The 19,235-nt window shown below is 38.5% G+C and overlaps 2 protein-coding genes and 1 long non-coding RNA gene across 3 annotated transcripts; all 3 read right to left on the bottom strand.

Moving 5' to 3' along the window:
- Positions 1-3,561: 3,561 nt before the first annotated feature.
- LOC147476020 (uncharacterized) lies at positions 3,562-8,720 on the bottom strand. The gene is made up of 2 exons (XR_015209369.1): positions 8,627-8,720; positions 3,562-3,958 (listed from the first exon to the last, which is right to left on the bottom strand). It is a non-coding gene; the product is annotated as an uncharacterized LOC147476020 (long non-coding RNA).
- Positions 8,721-9,956: 1,236 nt separating this feature from the next.
- Positions 9,957-13,961, bottom strand: LOC147476019 (epoxide hydrolase 3-like). The gene is made up of 5 exons (XM_086583337.1): positions 13,625-13,961; positions 12,454-12,668; positions 11,737-11,907; positions 11,410-11,645; positions 9,957-10,349 (listed from the first exon to the last, which is right to left on the bottom strand). Exons 1-5 carry the CDS (start codon positions 13,692-13,694, stop codon positions 10,106-10,108), a joined length of 936 nt encoding a protein of 311 aa, XP_086439463.1. The 5' UTR covers positions 13,695-13,961; the 3' UTR covers positions 9,957-10,105.
- Positions 13,962-16,824: 2,863 nt separating this feature from the next.
- On the bottom strand, positions 16,825-17,610 carry LOC147476018 (uncharacterized). The gene is made up of 2 exons (XM_086585605.1): positions 17,500-17,610; positions 16,825-17,187 (listed from the first exon to the last, which is right to left on the bottom strand). The coding sequence occupies exons 1-2, from the start codon at positions 17,608-17,610 to the stop codon at positions 16,825-16,827; spliced, it is 474 nt and encodes a 157-aa protein (XP_086441731.1).
- Between the last annotated feature and the right edge of the window lie 1,625 nt (positions 17,611-19,235).

The following is a 19,235-nucleotide window of genomic DNA, read 5'->3' as shown; positions in this document are numbered from 1 at the left end:
TGGCCTACCCCAAGAAACTTTGTAAACAGTAACAGAATTTTTGCCTCCAGGAGGGCACCTTCTTTCTTACAATTCGACATAGATTCCGATTCACTTGCTTTTAAACTTCTGGGTTTTGAAGAATCATAAGCTTTCTCCTTTTTAGTGGACGCATTTCCTTCAATACTTCTAGGCTCTTTTTGGAATCCTCGCATAGTATTTACTTTGCTGTTTGCTCGCTTGGGTTGAAAACCCCATCACGCGATTGCACTGCTTTTAGGCACTTTTGCAGTTCGCTTCGTGTTCACTTGTTCCTGCACCTTCGGAATCCCATCAAACAAGGTACCTGAGTCGCCCTTTTCTTCCGTTTCCGTCACTTCATCAGCTCCACCTACCAACCTTCGATTCCTTTCACAAACAACAACGTAACCTTTATGTACCACATTAGCTCCATCAATTCCTCCCTAAAACGTGTGTCCTTGTAAATGTCACCTTTATGTACCACATTAGCTCCTTCAACTCCTCCCTAAAACGTGTGTCCTTGTAAATATCTCGGTCGAACATCTGTATTTGATGTGATTATTTTATAAAATAGGTTTTAAGATAAATCTCCCTGGCCTGGTAAACGGTTCCATAAAACACCCTTCAAAATGAACCAACCCATGAAACCCCCTTGTTTTAAGAAAAAGAACATAATAAAGATGGAAATACCCCCATATTGTCTTCTTTTTTCAGGTTTTAAGATAAATCTCTCTGCCCCCTGGTACGGTTCCATAAAACACCTTTCAAAATGAACCAACCCAGGAAACCAGTTTTCAGAAAAAATTAAAAAATAAAAAATAAAAAAAAAATAAAAATAAAAAAAAAAATAATAAAGATATGGAGGTTCTCTCGAGCCTACAATGCCACATGGTTGGAGCTTCCCGGATTGGGGGGAGCTCCAAAAATCCTTAATTTGGGCATCACGTGGGTGCGGGAATGGGCTTGCAACCTTAATCACTGCAACATGAGTTGATTGTTCATCTCTACCACTTCTTTAAGAACACTAGTCTAAACACAACACGACACACGCTTTTACAATTAATCTTCTTCTTCTCTGCTTTACAACTATGATTTGATACTACTAGAGTGCATCTGAGAGTTCCTGGAATCCGCGTGAGTGCTGTCTAGTAGGATCCTTTGTAGTTGAATCCTGGGAGGTGTGTGCCAGAGGTGGTCTGCTTATATACCAGCGGCAATTTCACCCTCAGGATATTGTGATTTCACAATGCAAGCCTCGACTGTTCGTGCTACTGCTCCATTTTTATTGGTTCTTTATATATTACTGTTGGCTGGACATCAGGTAATATTATTAGTTTTCTAACAATGTATCATTGAACAAACTTTATTAGAATCTTTAAATGGTTCTTTGTTGTCCCCCCCTGTAGTTGTGTAAACAATAACAGAATTTTCACCTCCAAGAGGAGACCTTTTTTCGAATTATTCAAGCAAGGATTCACTATTTTTGGATTTTGGAGAAACGGAAACCTTCTTAAATTGTTCACTTGGTTCTCTCTAAGCTGATGCATTTGTTCTGCTGCTACTAGGTTCTCTTTCACTTCCGGGTTTTGAAGAATCAGAAACCTCAAAACGCACTTCTTTCCGCTCTCTGTTTGAAACAATGTATTTTGCTCTGGACGGGTGTCGCCCAAATCAGTTTTGACGCTCTCTCTTTTTAGATCAATGGGACTGTTCTTGGAAGGTGGTCTGGACGCAGAACTTGAACCAGGTTCTTTGTGGGTTGAATCCTCTGCTATTTCAAGAGAACTTTCCTCAGGCAGGCTGAAAAAGAAAGGCTAAGTTGTGGATCGGAGAGTCGCAGAAAAAGATATACTAGTTTAAGAAAAATCTCACCATAGCTATTGTAATGATATGATACTTACCCCCTTTAGTAAAAGCAGGAGAGAATTTTGGGAGTGGTCGAGCACCAAACATGCTACCTTGAGGTGAGGAGTGGTAAAAAGGAAACGGATTGGGTGGCTTCTGAAGTGGTATTTCACCCTGGAGCATTTTCACAACACTACTCATGTCAGGCCTTTTTAGGTGGTTTTGCTGAGTACACCATAGTGCCACTAGACTTAATTTCTCTGCCTTTTCTTTATCATTTTCCTTGATGTCACAAACAAAAATAATTTTGTTTAGATCATCATTCTCAACTCTTTCACCAACTTCTCCTGGAAACCACTCAGAATTTCTTTTCCTCCTCAAAAATTCAAACATCATTATTCCAAAGCTATAAATATCATTTATGTAAGTTACATGTCGCCCCTTTCCCACCTCTGGGGCGGCATGACCATTGGTCCCTCTGTACGATGATTGTTCGACCTGATTGGAAAGCCTAGCCATTCCAAAATCTATGATCTTAGGAGAAAGATTTGAGTCAATAAGCACATTTTCTGACTTTATGTCATAGTGAATTATTTGAGGACAACAATGCTCAAGCAAATAGGAGAGCCCCTTAATATTGTACAATTTCTCGCAGTCTACTACTGGGTGCCGGGTGGGTCACTTTTAAACAAAATTTTATGTAATGACCCATGTTTCAGGTACTCGTAAACGAGTGCTTTGGTGTTGCTATCAAAGCAATACCCGTACAGTTTGATTTGATTTGGATGGAAGGTTCTACTCATACTTCCGCCATGAATTGCTTTCTCATAGCATCTTTTGTATTCTCTTTTAGAACCTTAACAGCTATTTTCACATTGTTAAAGAATTTGCCTTCGTACACGTCTCCAAACCCACCATCACCTAAATGCTTCTTGAAACCTGATGTAAACTCTTAAGTTGTTCGTATGAAAATGGTCGTGGCTTCTCATTTGCTAGGTCATCCAAGTACTTTTCAATTGATTCTGAAGTATCATTGTAGTGCTCCATCATTTTATTATGTTAAACAATATAGCTACGGGAAGCAGTGAAAACAAGTAGTTCCTGGAAGAGTGATACGGAAGGAATTGAAACTGAGAAAGAGGATAAATAATACATAAATAAATAAAGGAGAAATGAAAACAAGGGGGACATATATCTCTGTATATATCAGTAGATTATAAAAGAATAGAAACAGACATCTATTCTCCAGTAAATTGAAAACTCTTCTTCATTAAGGAGCTGGTTTGTTCTTTATAGATGTTTTATTCAATGATTTAATGGATGAGAAAAAGAAAAAAATTAAAGGATTTTTATATTTTTTCCCCGTACACCATAAGTTTAAGACTGTTTTTAAGTTTCTTCAGATATATAAGCATCAGGAGGCACTTACTTATTTGCTTTGAAACTTTTGAAAGCAGGGAGAATAATTGTTTATTTAGTTTTTTTCGATAATTATAATTGTTCATTTAGTAAAACTGAAATAACTAGTAAACATATTTGGCACATTCATGGTTTAGCAACACAGTCAAATAACAACCTTGAGGCGGGAGGCATATTGCAAATCACCAGAGGCAAGTCAAATTGCAAAGTTTAAAATCTTGTCTAATCTCAAGTATACCTAAAGAATTAATTAATGCTTCAGGCTGATGATTTGTTCAATTGTTGGAAAGCAAAAAGTTAAAAAAATTAAATTAATAAATTAATTAAAACAAGCAAATGGAGAACAGAAATAAAAAATAAAAAATAAAAAACTGAAGAAACCAAGAATAACCTCTGTTTCCAAAACAAAGTTTCAACTCACAAACTTTCGACAGCCAAGTCTCTGTGATCGGTGTGTTGGGATTATTCAGAATTGCTGTTCTCGCTTTCGAATGCTTCTTTCTTTTGGAGAGTTGGGATTAGGCAAGCTTTCTGCTTAACCCAACCTATTGATCTTGAAAGCAAAACTGAATAACACTAAGATGCAAGCACCCATTGAAAATTGGAACAAAACTGCCAATATATTTCAAAAGAACGCTCCAGTTATCATTAATATCGGTGTTGAAGTATGTAGTGTCGGTTAGTGAGACTTTACCTTATTTAGCTTGTTGCTAAGGTTCTAGTTTTAGTATTAGTTGGTGTCTTAGTATTGCTTCCATCTTTTTTCTTCTTCTACACACTCAATCTTTTAACCTAACAATTGATAAAGAGATAAAGACATGGTATCTCGGGCTTTTTTTGCTGTTTAGAGAATGCTTGGAGAGAGATTCTTTTTCATCAAGTTTTGAGTATTAGTTTTCTTTATTCTTTACAATGACTAATGTTGTTCCAAAATCCGATAAATTGATTTATTCTTTTTTTATTTTTTCTTCTCTTTTGGTAATGTTGTTCCAAAATCCGACAAATTGGAGGTTTATTTTGCCAATTACCTTCAATGGGCCAATTACCTTCAATTGTTTATTGTTTATCTTACTGGAAAAGGTAAGGAAAATCATCTGACAGATCCCCCAGATGATAAAGGAAAGACAACCTGGACAAAAGATGACGCCTTGGTTAAGAATTTCCTATGGAATACTATGGAGAAAGATGTTTGTAAAACCTCGAAGGAGATTTGGGAGTATCTACAAGAATTATACTCTCAATCTCATAATATTTCTCGTATCTTTCAGTTGTATGAGAACATCTTTGATCTCACTCAAGGAGATATGTCTATCTCTTAATATTACAATTCTCTTTGTAGCAAGTGGGAAGAACTGAATATATATCACCCACTTACTACAGACATAAATCAGTTGAAGAAACAAAGAGAGGAATTTTGAGTCTCCAAATTCCTATCTGGGCTATGTCCCGAGTTTGCTAATGTGAAAGCCCAAGTTCAAGCTGAATCTAAGCTCCCTACTCTGTTTGAGGCTTACTCTCGTTTGTCTCATATTACTGCACCTCCTCCAAGGCACAATGACAGTGCGGCTTTATTGATCCCTCCAAGCAGTAATAATAACCCCTTTTCTGGTCGTGGTATTGGCAGTAGAGGAGGTCGTGGCCGTGGGGGTGGTCGTACCCAAGGGAGTGGCCGTGGTCCTGGTATTGGCAGTTTTGAGCCTTGTGAGCATTGTAGGCGCACAAATCATAGTGCTGATTTTTGTTGGGATATAACAAGATGCCCACCTTTGCACAAAGCCAACAATGCCACAGTAGTTGATCAGAAAGTGACTGATTTTCAACGAGTTCAAGAAGACTTTGCAGCCCTGATGAAGCGGATACAAGCTATTCCAGTTCATCGAAGTTTGTCCAACTACCCCACTCGCGAACCCTAGCCGATTCGGGTAAAATATGTCTTCATACAAGTGGTAACAACTCTTGGGTTATTGACTCGGGAGCTTCGATCATATGACGGGTAATCCCCGTTGTTTTCTAGTCTTGCATGATACTCACACACCATCATATGTCACATTAGCAAATGGGGCTAAGGCTAGTATTCTTGGTCGGGTACTATTCAGGTTAACTTCGTAATATATCACTTGTCTCAGTCATGCTTATTCGAAATTTCCCCTTTAATCTATTGTCTGTTCATCGTCTCACCCAATCTCTTCACTGTAATGTCATATTTTCTTCCACTCATGTTGTGTTTCAGGATCTACAAACAAAGACACTAGTTGGTGGGGGGTATGAGCACGGGGCATCTATTACTTTCAAGATGATTATGGGCACTCTCACCGTATGTGCTCTTACAGTCCTCTCTCTCGCTCAGTTGGCATAGACGTCTTGGTCATCTTCCTCCGGATAGTTTGCAAAGTTTAGTTCAGTATTTCTTCTAGTATTCAGTTTCTTTAGGTTGTGAGGTTTGTGAGTTAGCTAAACATCGCCATGCTACTTACAAAAATAGGTTAAATAAGTGTTCTAGTGCTCCTTTTCGGTTAGTCCATTCGGATGTCGGGGTCCTTGTAGAACCACCGCGGCCTTTTGGAGCCAAGTATTTTATTACATTTATAAATGATTTTTCTCGTGTTTGTTGGGTCTATATTATGGAAAATCGTTCTCAAGTATTCTCTGTTTTTCAAAAATTCTATGCTGAGATTACTAATCGGTATTCTGCACACATGCATGTTTTTCGAACTGATAATGCCAAAGACTATACCTCTACAATATTCCAGAGTTTTTTAGATGACCATGGCATTACACACCAAACCTCCTGTGCGGATACACCTTAACAAAATGGGGTTGCTAAGAGAAAGAACATACCCATTCTTGAAGTCGCCTAATGCTTAATGTTTCAAACAAATCTCCCAAAGTTTTATTGGGCAGAGGCAGTCCTTACTGCCGCGCCACATACTTGATTAATCGTATGCCCTCTTCAGTATTAGGAGGCAAAACACCATACTCTGTTCTTTTTCCTGGTCAATCTTCTTTCCATCTTCCCCCTTGGATTTTTGGTTGTGTCTGCTTTGTTCATAATCTTAAGCCAGGTCGTGATAAGTTAGACTCTCGTGCTATTAAGTATGTTTTCCTTGGGTATTCACGTACACAGAAAGGGTACAAGTGTTATAGTCCTCATCTGCGCAAATCATTTGTCTGTGCTGATGTTACTTTTTTTGAAGATGTTCCGTTTTACTCTTCAGAAGGGAAGATGTCCTCTGAACCATTTGAGGATTATGTTATGCCATCTGGTGGTGCTGGATATGATCTTGGTGAAAATGAGGGAGTGAGTGAAGAAGGAGCGCTACCTGCGCCCACTGATAGCCTTCTAGAGCGCGACCTGCGCTCCCTTAATGGTCAAGTTCCAGCGATCGAAGCTACCGCGCCATCGATAGCCTTCCGAGGAGAGCGACCGCTCCCCTTGATGGTCGAAGTTCCAGCGATCGGCGCGACTGCGCCACCGATAGCCTTCGGGAGCGCTGGCGCGCCTAGTACCTTCGGTTGCCATTCCGAGTTTGAGGCCGAAAGTTCAATCGCCCGCCGCCTCACCTTTTTCCCTTTTCCGCGGTTCCGTGGATCCTATTGCCATTCCATCCGACCTTGATGTTCGATTGCACTCCAAAAACTTGAACGCCCACCGCCGATTATCGTCTTCCTAGTAAGTATGCTCGATTCTATTTCTAAGTATGTTTCCACCGATAATTTACCACCATCCGTCAAGTCTTTTTTGCTACGCCCTTGTTTATTCGTCTCGTCCCGCCTAACTACTGGGGATGCTCTATCTCACCCTGGCTGGAAGCAAGCAATGGACGAGGAGTTGAGTGCCTTGTATTCTAATGACACTTAGGTTCTTACAGATCTTTCTTCTGGGAAGAAAGCAGTTGCTTATAAGTGGGTTTTCACTATTAAGCATAATCCGGATGGTACTATTTCTCGTTTAAAGGCTCGTCTGGTTGCAAAAGGCTTTACCCAAACATATGGTATTGATTACTCCGAGACGTTTTCTCCGGTTGCAAAGCTCGCCTCTGTGCGTATTGTGATTTCTTTTGCCGTTCATCATCACTGGCCTCTGTTTCAGTTGGATGTTAAGAATGCCTTTTTACATGGCGATCTTCTGGAGGAAATCTATATGGTTCAACCTCCTGGTTTTGTTGCTCAAGGGGGGAAAGTCTGTCGATTAAAGAAGTCTCTTTATGGGCTCAAGCAGTCTCCTAGAGCTTGGTTTGCGAAGTTTAGTCAGGTTTTGATGGCTAATGGAATGACTAGGTGTGAATATGATCATTTCGTGTTTTACCGAAAGACCCAGCAAGGGATTATTGTCTTAGTTGTGTATGTTGATGATATCATTGTCACAGGGTCTGACAAACAGGGTATTGATCGACTTAAAGTCAATCTCTCAAGACGGTTCGGACCAAAGATCTAGGAGGCGGAAGTATTTCTTAGGCATTGAAGTTACCAGTTTCCCTGGTGAAATTCATCTCTCACAGAGAAAGTATGTATTAGACCTGCTTAGTGAGACAGGTAATTTAGGAGCTCGCCCAGTAGAGACTCCTATGGATTTGAACGACAAACTCCAGTCGGATGTTGGAGAGATGTATGTCGATATTGAGGGATACCGTAGATTGGTGGGAAAGCTGATCTATGCTACTATTACTCACCCCGATATCTCCTTTGCAGTCAGTGTAGTATCTCAGTATATGCATGCACCACGGATTCCTCATTACAAGGCAGTTATTCGTATTCTGAGGTATTTGAAAGGTTCTCCTGGTCATAGATTGGTCTATCGTTCTAATGGAAATTTTAATGTTGTTAGATATTGGATCTCGATTATGCGGGATCGGTTTCAGATAGACGCGTTCCACCATTTGGGTATTGTACTTTCCTTTGTGGAAATTTGGTGACATGGAAGAGTAAAAGCAAACAGGTTGTGTCAAAGTCTAGTCTTGAGAGGTTGAGTATATAGCTATGGCTCAAGGGACCGAGTGAGTTAATGTGGATTAAGTAACCGCTACATAAGTTAGGTTTCGAGGTACGACTACCAATCCCTCTTCATTGTGACAATCGATGACCATTCATATTGCTTCTAATCAAATTATTTCATGAGAGAACTAAGCACATAGAGGTAGATTGTCATTATGTCGGACATAAGGTTGAAACAAAAGGAGATAAGTACTCTTATGTGGCTTCTCGAGATCGGTTAGGCGATATCTTCACCAAACCGATTGATTCGTCCGGTTGAGTTATATTGGTAACAAAGTTTGGGCATGAGCGATATCTATGCTCCAGCTTGAAGGGGGGTGTTGAAGTATGTAGTGTCGGTTTCACACATTCTATAAGTGTGAGACCGTACCTTATTTAGCTTGTTGCTATTTAGGTTATTCCATCTCTAGTATAAATATATGTATTGTAGATTAGGGTAAATAGACTCTAAACCTTACCTTCTTCTTGTGCCTCCATCCTTTCTTCTTCTTCTTCTACACACTCAATTCATTTAACCTAACAAGCTAACCACCATATGTATCTCCTAGCATAAATAACATCAATCCAAGCATAAATAAGCATCAATCAACTTGTCGTGAAGACTAGTGGTGGTAGCATACTCTTCAAATTTTGAAGAATGCTACAAAAATCGATTCAAACACCAACTCGAAAGCATTGTTTCTTAATACAACTTGTCGTGATTGTTAGGAAATATATATATACTTAATTAAAAATAGATTATCACCTTCTTCAATCTTCGCATGCTTGCATTCTACTAATTACTTAGAATTCAAATGCGCGACCACCTAGAGTTCATCTCAAATTGAAGAAGCTACTAAGAAATATATATATACTTAATTAAAATAGATTATCACCTTCTTCAATAGACAGTTAAACTGTCCTGCATTAAGTTGGGGAAAGACTATCATTTATCATCTTTGTTTCATACACATATAAAATGAATTTAAGAATCGCTATAGTTGTTTCTACTTTCTATTGGTTTTTCTTTTTTAAGTAATTGATCAACAGCTAAGAACTGGTTTTTTATTTTGATATGAATACGTTTGAATTTGTGATGTAAGCCCCTCGGTTTCAAATATGTTTGAATCCCCATTATTTTTTTTATTAATTTAGCTATCCAAGAGTCAATGGGGTTGATAACATATATATTCATGTGCAGGACAGGTTATTGAGGATTATTTTGGGTGAGGTTGCTGAAGATCATATGATCCTATCTAGATCCCTAGTACCCGGCCGGAACTGACATCTCACATGCATATTTGAGGAGATGCCGGTAGACGGTAAGTGTTATGCTGCAATCTCATTGGAAGAATCGATATCCCTTTTTTTTTTGTTTTGGGTCCCGAGGGGTTAAGGTCCCATCGGACTGGCCTTGGGAATGAAACCAAAAACCAATCATCTTTCAAATTCAACTATTATCTTTTTTTTTTGGCAAATCAATTCAACTATTATCTATTATTGCTGGAGACCTGGAGTTCAACATAATTTCGCTACACTTAATTTGCATTTGACAAATTAATATATGGAAATGCCATAAACAGCACATGAGTTGAGGATCCATCAGATGTAGTGTCATCCTAAGTCTAGATACATTAGCAAGATATAACTTCAGTATAATGCAACGGCCCGAAAATGCTTCATTGGATTCTTCGGGAAGTTAGATTGGAAGTTCAGAAACATTATTCTAAAAGCTTTAAATAGAAGCAAACATCTTGGAGATACATGTACCGTACTTTCTGATACACAATTAAAATGCGCATTTCATGTAATCTACATGTACCATTGTACCATACTCCGAACCATTACAATAGGAGGCACAGTCTTTTTATTAAATATGTTTCTTCATGAACGAAATAATCATCTCATTCACCTGTTCGGGGAACTGCTCCTGAACAAAGTGAGATCCGCCGGGTATGAACGTGATCTCCAAATCAGGAACGTACTCCTTCACCTGTCCTTCTATATATTCGGCCATTCGTGGGAATTTATAAACGTAGTCCTGTTCACCCTGGACGTGCAAGGCAGGTAGATTTACCTTCAGATTAGTTGTTCCATAGCCTTCCAGCCATGTCCTGTTAGAAATCAAAGGCACCTATTAGCAGTAGCGAAGCCAGGAATCCCCTCCACATGGGGACCGAATGTCTCAACTAAATCACAATCTGTTTTCCCCAGCTAGTAATATATCACCTTACATATATGGAGATATTAAAAATTCAACAATGAATCATATGTATCAATATAGTTTGAAATTCCAAAAGTTTGATGAAAATTTCCCAAATGTCAAGAAATTCGACATGTTATACATCACATATTTCACTAAAATTTAAAGAAAAATCTACAGAAAATGAGAAATGAGAGAAGTACATATCAAGTTTTCATACGAAAATTTAGACTTGACTTGTGAAACTTATACAAGGATCAAAACTATCTTCTAGCTGCTGGTAGACATTTTAAAATACTCCATCTCACTTTTAAGTCAATAATTTTGCAAAGTCAGGTAAGGTAAATTTCGTTAAGAAATAATATTATTCTTAATACATTGGTTGATGAGAAAACAATTGTCCATTTCATTTTGGTCCTTTAGTGATTGTGGTATCAATGCGTTATCGATGGTGAGTATTGAAGTGGTGGCTGGGTACATTTATATGGGAGGATTTCATGGCACTAGATAATAGATATTGGTAACTTCAGTAAGTATACTTCAGATTTTCTACCAAATTCACCTGGGGCACGTGTCCCATGTAACTCCCATGTGGCTCCGCCACTGCCTAATAGTATGTGTTCCTTGAATCTTTGGGAACAAATTTCCGGCTCGTGTTCTAAGTATGTATGTCATATGAGAAGGTCCACTATAAAATCCTGGAATGATTTAGCCACTCTTCATTAAGCGTTTGCAGTTGGTTGACACTTGCATAATTTTCAATAAAGCCTTTACTATTCCATGGCTTGTAGTGATGCCTTTTGAAAGGTCACAGTCAGGTGCTCTTAACACTTGATCGAACACATTCAACCCGAAACCTCTTCCATGTTTTGCTTTATATCAAGCAAGGGTATAGTGTAGTTCTAGAACATTAAGCAAATACTTGATTCAAACAGTCAGCAATTGGGATAATTTAAGGTCCCCTTAATTACCTGTATGGGACCTGTAATGCAGTGCGAAAACCAGATTTCTCATACAATGTAGCATAATTTGCAAGATCTTCCTCAGTGAACCAAGATGGCAAAGGTGTAGAAGGATCGACCAAGTCCATTATCTCTTGATCTTCTTCAGCAGCAGGAAGTTCACTTCCCGAGAAGAGAATGTAAATGTTTCTTACTACTGTTTTGACATCCAAACGGCCAAAATCCGCTTCCGCTCGTCCTGGCTCCTACAAAAATATTATGCCCAAGAGAGTGAGCACTTCCGTAGCAGTAGTTATTCAGCGCTGCAGTAGGAAAGCGTAAAGCAGAATTGCTTACCTGCCATCTCAACATGTAGAAACCTTTAGGGAAAAGCTCACGAGGGAATAATTCGGGACCTGGAAGGACGAAAGGTAGGCCTAGTGTTATGACACCCATCACCCTTTCAGGATGAAGCAGAGCATAATGGTAAGCCGGTTTAACTCCAAAGTCCTTCGAGACCAAGAAAGCCTACAAATCATTTATGTTAAGAAGGAAAACCTTTAATTTCATGTTAGAACATACAGTATAACATCGTTTGAAGATAATCATACTAATTGTTGATATCTGGCAGTCCATCTTCTGTGCTATCTATGATACGCGAAAACTCAATACGCATAAGTTGCAGATGCAGTTGTTATATAGTGCTTGTTGATTCATTGAGGATGCCATGGATGCAGCTAAAGGGAAAAGTGGGGATTGCGAGTTGCAACTCTTAGAATTGCAAATTCAGGTAGTAAATGTGCCATCTTCTTGATAAATTATAGACAGACATGTCTTATAGACATGATGCAGAATCTTCAAAACCTGATTTCTCCAATTCCAAATTCAACAATTTGAACCCAAGTCAGACAGATAGAAAAACTTGGAACGTGTTACCACGGCCCCTTCTCTCTAGTCTTGTTATAGTTTCATGGTACATTTGGTTTTAATCACAGGTGGTTCTCTCATTTCTATCGATGAATTTAATAAGACCCATTCATAAGCACAAAGATACCAAACCAGAATAATTACTACCTTGGGAATGTTAAGAAAATCCATAATACCACCGACATCATCGACAAAATCCTTGAATGTAGCTTTTTCAGGCTCAGCAGGATGTTCAGATAGTCCATAGCCTCTGAAATCAGGCGCAATTGCTCGAAATCCAGCCTTAGCAGCAGCAATCATTTGGTACCTCCAAGAATACCATATTTCTGGAAAACCATGCAAGAAAACCACCACAGTAGGACCTGCACAATATACACACACAAAGTATGTTATCTATAATCATAAGTTTTTTAGGAGGCAATGAAGCATACAGTTGAGCAGAGTTCTATTATTCAAACAGTTGTGGAATGCAGCAGTGGTTGGGGGCATGATTGCCTTATGGACTTATAGGAATTCGATTTACTTCGACATGAAAGCATCAACCCAGTAATGCAACCGTGTGACCAAGCAACATGTTGCCATTGCAGCCCATCTATCGAAGGGATACATGCACAATACCACTTCAGACATATGGAGATTCTCCGACCATAGAGAGTATCTATGAGACCGAGACCTATCCCTTGTCTACAGCATTGTATATGGCTTCCCCAGCTCATGGTCAGGTCAAGATTAATGTTGACGGCGCATTGAAAGAGAACCTGGGACCTTCTGGCTATGGACTGTCTTTTAGAGATTATGAAGGCAACTTCATGCTCATAGTGGGCAAAACTATTGAGCTGAGTGTTGCGCAATTATTGAAGGTGCAGAAATAGCAATTGACAGAGGATGGCTTAACATGTGGATTGAGTCCAATTCGGCAGCAGCAATCATAGTGTATAGGAATGGCTCCATGCCGTGGAAACTAAAAGGAAGATGGGAGTGTTGTTTGAGGAGAGTTCAATCCATTTTTGTGTCACACATATAGAGAGAGGCTAACCTTGTATCAGACCTATTAGCTAAGAAAGCATCAAATATGCCTATAGGTGGATATTTCAAACACATGATCAAGCCCCCATGGGTGATGGGTGTATAAATGGGAGGTTCCATATCATGTTTACCACATGCTTTCTGGATGTGGGAATGCAATCTTGCATTCTCCTTTTTTTCCCTTGTAATTTTTTGTTTTTTTCATTCTCTTTAATACAATTTTTAACTTACTAAGCAAAAAAAAAAAGTTTTTATGGTAATGTATAAGACAACCAAGTAATGGAATTCAAACCTGTTCCAATTTCAGCAACATGAAGTTTAAGGCCATTCACATCAACATATTTGTGCTGTATCTGCTCCATTTTAGTGATATCAGAGGGTTAGGTGAAACAGAAAATGTAAAGGTTACTCACACTGATTGGTGTGGGTGTTCAGAGGATCTGCAGTATGTAATCTATATATATATATATAGGCCAAGGGATAAGAAAAGGGTCCTAAAATTGCCAAGGTTATTGGGGTTTAGGAGCGTCCTCACTAAAAAACATATGAGAACGCATTATTCATGTGGACATTTCGTGAGGATATCCTCACTTAATTCTGATTCTCATTTTGAACGACCATATATGATCTCATGATCCATTTCCAAACCAATTCACGGGAACTTTCAGCCATGCGTGAAATTATTGTCCTTCGATGATGTCAGCCTTCTGGCTTGACCACGTGCGTTTTACCATTGTATCAAAACTTTTAGGTGGTGCGTTGATTGAAATGGACAGCTGATCGAAAATGGGCACTGTTTTGTTGTTTTATTAACTATGAGAAATTCTAGCGAGCTACCCTTCAATGCTACAACTCAACAAGATTCGATGTCAACAACCAAATTGATTTTCGGCTTTGCCAGCCGAAGAAGTTTTTTAGAGTTCATAACAATTAGAGTTTGGGGCGTATGCATTAGAAAATTGCAAGAAAGAATCAATAAGAAATGAATAACAATTGACAGTGCCTAAAACACAATAATTTCCAGGTTTCCCTTCTTGGTTTACTCATTTGAGGAGGCTCTTTTGACTTGTTCAATTTATTTACATTTTTTTTTTGCCAATTCCTCCCCTTCCTATTCCTATTTGTTCAGTCCACGACTAAGGTGGCATTCAATAAGAACAAGAACAAGATAGGATGTTATAAACAGAGATCGATACAAACTTAATCAACACAAAAAACCATCACTTAATCAAAAAAGAGTTAATGCAATTTTCAGTCTCCTAGGTCTTGATGGATGAAGGAGAAACTACCTTTTTTTCCTTTTTGGTTCGGATGTATATACTAGGAAAGCACTAGAATTTACCTTATTTATTTTCACACTGGATGAGCGACTTTCTAAGAGCATCATCAACGCATTATTATAAGGCTAAATCTACTGTGCGCGAGATGTAGGCTACGCCCTCACATCTCGGCCACTCATCACAAAGGGGGTGCGTGTGTATTGTATCAAGAAGTCGTGATCCACGGCCCTCACTTCCTGCGCACGATACATCTCGCGCACCGAAGTAGTGCTCTTGTTATAATCTATTTCCAATGTGACAGTTGGCAATTTTCGTCACCAACACGCTATCAAAACATCATTTTCATTTTAACAATTGTCAAATCTAAAACCAAATTCGTCAAGAATATAAAAATGACTCGCACGGGACAAGTTGTCTCGTCTAAGAGTGGGACGGGACAAGTTTTGTCGTCCAGCATTTTTTTCTTTTTTTTTAATAAAAAATTTAAACGGCTCGATTTTGTACCGTTAGAATTAACGGCTATATGTAGTTCCGTTGGACTGGGCCTATATATACTGCATATTTGCTTAACTCATTTTTCACCAATTCACTTCATTTTCTTCTTTCTTCTTTTATTCTTCACCAAAATTACAAAATGTTTTCACAAAGGTCTAGAAGTAGAGGAAATAGAGGTGGTAGAAATAGTGAAAACCAAAGCCAAGAAAACAGCCAACATACCTATGTTCAAGGTCGTTCAAAAAATTTCACAGCTGTAGAAGATGAAATTTTATGTCATAGTTGGATTTTTATTTCAGAAGATGCAGTTGTTAGAACGGGCCAAAATAGACATGTTTTTTTTTGAGAAAATTGCTAATGAAATGAACAAGCGTATGAGCCAGCTTGGTCATGTAGGGCAACCACGAACTGGTGAATCGGTTCAAGCGCGTTTTCACATCATCCAACATGTGGTAAGTTTATTTCAAGGTTATTATGATCAACAATTGAGAGTGAATGCTAGTGGTATACTAATGCGGATGATACAATGTCACGAGTTCGTACTATTTTTTTAACTGTTCAAAAGGAACCATTTAAATTTGAGCATTTTTATTGGATTTGAATTTTAAGTCCAAAATGGAATCACTTCTATTAGGCTAGAAGTTATAGTAGTTCAAAAAAACAAAGAACCACTTCTAGTAGTGATGTTAGTGGTGACATCAGTGGTAGATCAACCGCTAATAATATTGGAATAGCCAATATTTCGTTAGATGAAGAAAGTCAACCATCGAGGGAAGTGCCCGGATTAGAAAAACAGTCAAAGGGAAGAAAATTTAAGAAAAGAGATGCTGATGAAGTTGCGCACCAAATGGCACAAACTCTGGAGGAGGTCAGAGACAATCAACTTACAACTGTAAAATATCTACAATAACAAACAAAGTTAAAACGACAAATGTTCCTCTCAATGAAAAAGGAAAAAGATTACGAAATATTGAGGCTTGAAGCACAGAAAGAACAAGATATCATGATGCTTAATCTAAGCAAGTTTAGCGGTATTCTACTGACATTTTGGGAAGCTAAGCAAGCGGCTATCTATTGTAAGTGGGTTGAACAAGAACAAGGTATTCCTGCTGCTCCTTCTATTCCTAATTATCCAACCTCTTCTACTCCATACATTCCAACCCCTCCTAGTCCATACATTCCAACCCATCCTTCTCAACAGTTTGGGTCTTTTTCTTCTTCTAGATTAACTGCAAGTGTTAGTTAGTCTCGTGGTAGGCGAGCACACTCTCCCAATCCATTTCTGAGGGATGAAAATGAAGAATATGAAGATGATGATTTTTAGTTATAACGTTTTTCATTCCAAGTATGTTGTAACGTTTTTAATTTCAAGTATGTTGTAACGTTTTTAATTATAAGTATGTTGTAACGTTTTTAATTTCAAGTATGTGCAAATCTTAGTCAACAAATCACAATCTTATTTAAACAAAACAAACTTGATGAAAGTACACTTAACAGAAAATACAGAAAGCACACTTTAAAAACACAGTTAACAGAAAATTCAACTAAGACAAATCAAACTTAAACAAACTTATTAGTTATTCCTTTGGTTGCGGTGTGCACCATAACATGCCCAATGATGTTCAACCAGATCATTCTTCAATTGTTGATTAGTAGCTCCACAACGAATACTTAATGTCCTGGCTACCATGTTTTGCACAAACAGATGGTCATTACTCTACATCTCAACTTCATGCCGCAACCGTTCATCTGAAGGTAGTTTCCACTTTGGAAGTTGTACATTACGTTCATTCTCAACAATCATGTTGTGAAGTATAATACATGTTTTCATTATACGGGATAGAGCTCCTCTGTCCCACTGAGCTCCTCTGTCCCACTGACGAGCAGGCCTGCTAACAATTGCAAGTCTAGCATGCAAAACACCAAAACCACGTTCCACATCTTTACAAGTTGCTTCTTGCACTTTTGCAAAGTTAGTATCCATGGGAGTAGCAGAAGATGAGATTGTTTGAATCAGTGTAGCCCATGTTGTAAGGATTGATATTAACTTGATAAACACAAGTTGGAGCTGTTCCTCTGACTAAATTATCAAATAAATGAGAATTATCTAACACATTAAGATCATTACATGATCCAGCCATTCCAAAGTATGCGTGCCAAAACCATAGCTCCCCGGTCTACAACCAAAATCCAAAATCGTCGCTTTTTCTAGCATGGCCCAAATGAGTTCCATGCCACACAGTTGGACAATTTTTCCATACCCAATGCATACAGTCTAAACTACCCAACATACCTGGCCAAGCGCGTTCTTCACCGAATGCAAGCAAGTGTGTTACATCTTCTTCCGTTGGGCTTCTCTCAGGTACTGTTCTTCAAAATAGTTGACAACTACATTGCAGAAATGATGAAGTGATTCTCGGGCCGTACTCTCAGCAAGTTTTATCCAGTGATCCATTGAATCAGCTAGACAACCATAAGCAAGCATCTGTATTGCAGCTGTCATTTTTACCAAACACGAAACCCCATGCAAACCAAGAGCATCACAAGAAGGCTTAAAATATGGATCAAAATTAGTGACAACTTCCAATATACTATTAAAAAGTGGTCTTCTCGTACAAAACCTACGACGAAACTTACCTGCTTTATAAGTTTATCTAGCAGCAAAATAATCAGCCACCAACCGCTCATGCGCACCAACACGATCACGGTTAGTGTATTCTCTACCATCAACAGATCCACCCCATTTTGGTACAGACAAAGCGTTGAAAGCCGGAATCATTGACGCCACTACAACTACATCACTTTGCATTTGTTGAACGCTTGCGACATTTTCATCATCGTCGTCAAAAATTAGTTCACTTACTCTTTCGCACCAATTGCTATTATGACTACTAGAACCCATGACAAAATATAAAAAGTTTATGACTGATGAGAGGAGATGAAGAAATGAAAAAAAAATATGGATGCTTCACCAGTGATTCATCTGATATATAGCGTAGAAAATGGAGGAAAACAATGGACGCAAAAATGGTTTAGTGCTGTAGAAATGGAGGGAAATGATGGACGGGACAACTTTTGCCGTTTATAAAAAAAAATGTTTGAACGAGACAACTTGTATCGTGCGAAATCGAAACAAGAAATTTTTGGATTTCGCGTTGGTACTTGACTCGTTTTTAACCATTTTCATTCACTAAAAACGCTGAGATGTCACAACAAAATTTAGAAATGCGTTGATGATGCTCTAAACAGATTACCAAAGTTAGTTTTTTTGTTTGTAGAGAGGTATCACGATGCTACCCCACTACAGGGTAGCTCGCTAGCATTCCTCTACATTGTTCTAAAAATCCGTCTAGGCAGTCTCTAGGCGCTAGGCGGTGCCCAACTGACTCGCCTAGGCCCAATTCGTTTAAAAAATCCGTGGACTGATTAGGCGGGTCTAGGCGGACCGATTAGGCGGGCTCTAGGTGGTCCAATCAAGTTTTTTTTTTTTTTTTTTGAATGATTAAATGTTGAAAATTAATTACCCGTGTAGGCTTAAGATTTGAATGAGTTTAAAAGACTAAAGTTCAATGTAAATTATATGTCACTATAAGAAAGAGTATGTTTTTATATGAAGTTGATTTTCTTAAACTACTACACATTTTTGTAATAAGTATCTTTATTTGTGTTTATTTTTTGAGTTATGGTAAATGATTTTTTTCATTTCTTATAGTATAGGTGTGTATTACTATATATATTATAAGATATATTTGAAAAAAAAAAAACCGCCTAGCACCTAGCCTGTCTAGGCACTGCCTAGAAAGCCTAGGCGCTAGGCGCTCTCCTACCGCCTAGCCTGTCTAGGCGCTGCCTAGAAGGCTTAAGCGTTAGGCGCTCTCCCACCGCCCGACTACCGCCTAGCGTTTTTTAGAACATTGTTCCTCTATAATTATTTAGTCCCACGAACTTTCATTTTTTTTCCGAATGGTATCCTAACTTTTTTTCTCACCTATTAATATTAAGTACTCTCAATTTAGTACCTCAGTTCACTTGCCGTCTCAATCTGTTTGATTTCCATAGTGACGAGTAGAGTTTTTAACTATTTAGTACCATGAACTTTTTTTCTCGCCTATCAATACCATGAATTTT

This window comes from Coptis chinensis, chromosome 9 (assembly GCF_015680905.1).
Source record: "Coptis chinensis isolate HL-2020 chromosome 9, ASM1568090v1, whole genome shotgun sequence".
Classification (NCBI taxonomy): domain Eukaryota; kingdom Viridiplantae; phylum Streptophyta; class Magnoliopsida; order Ranunculales; family Ranunculaceae; genus Coptis; species Coptis chinensis.
The sequence above is the reverse complement of the archived record's forward strand: the minus strand, read 5'-3'. Positions and strand labels throughout refer to the sequence as shown.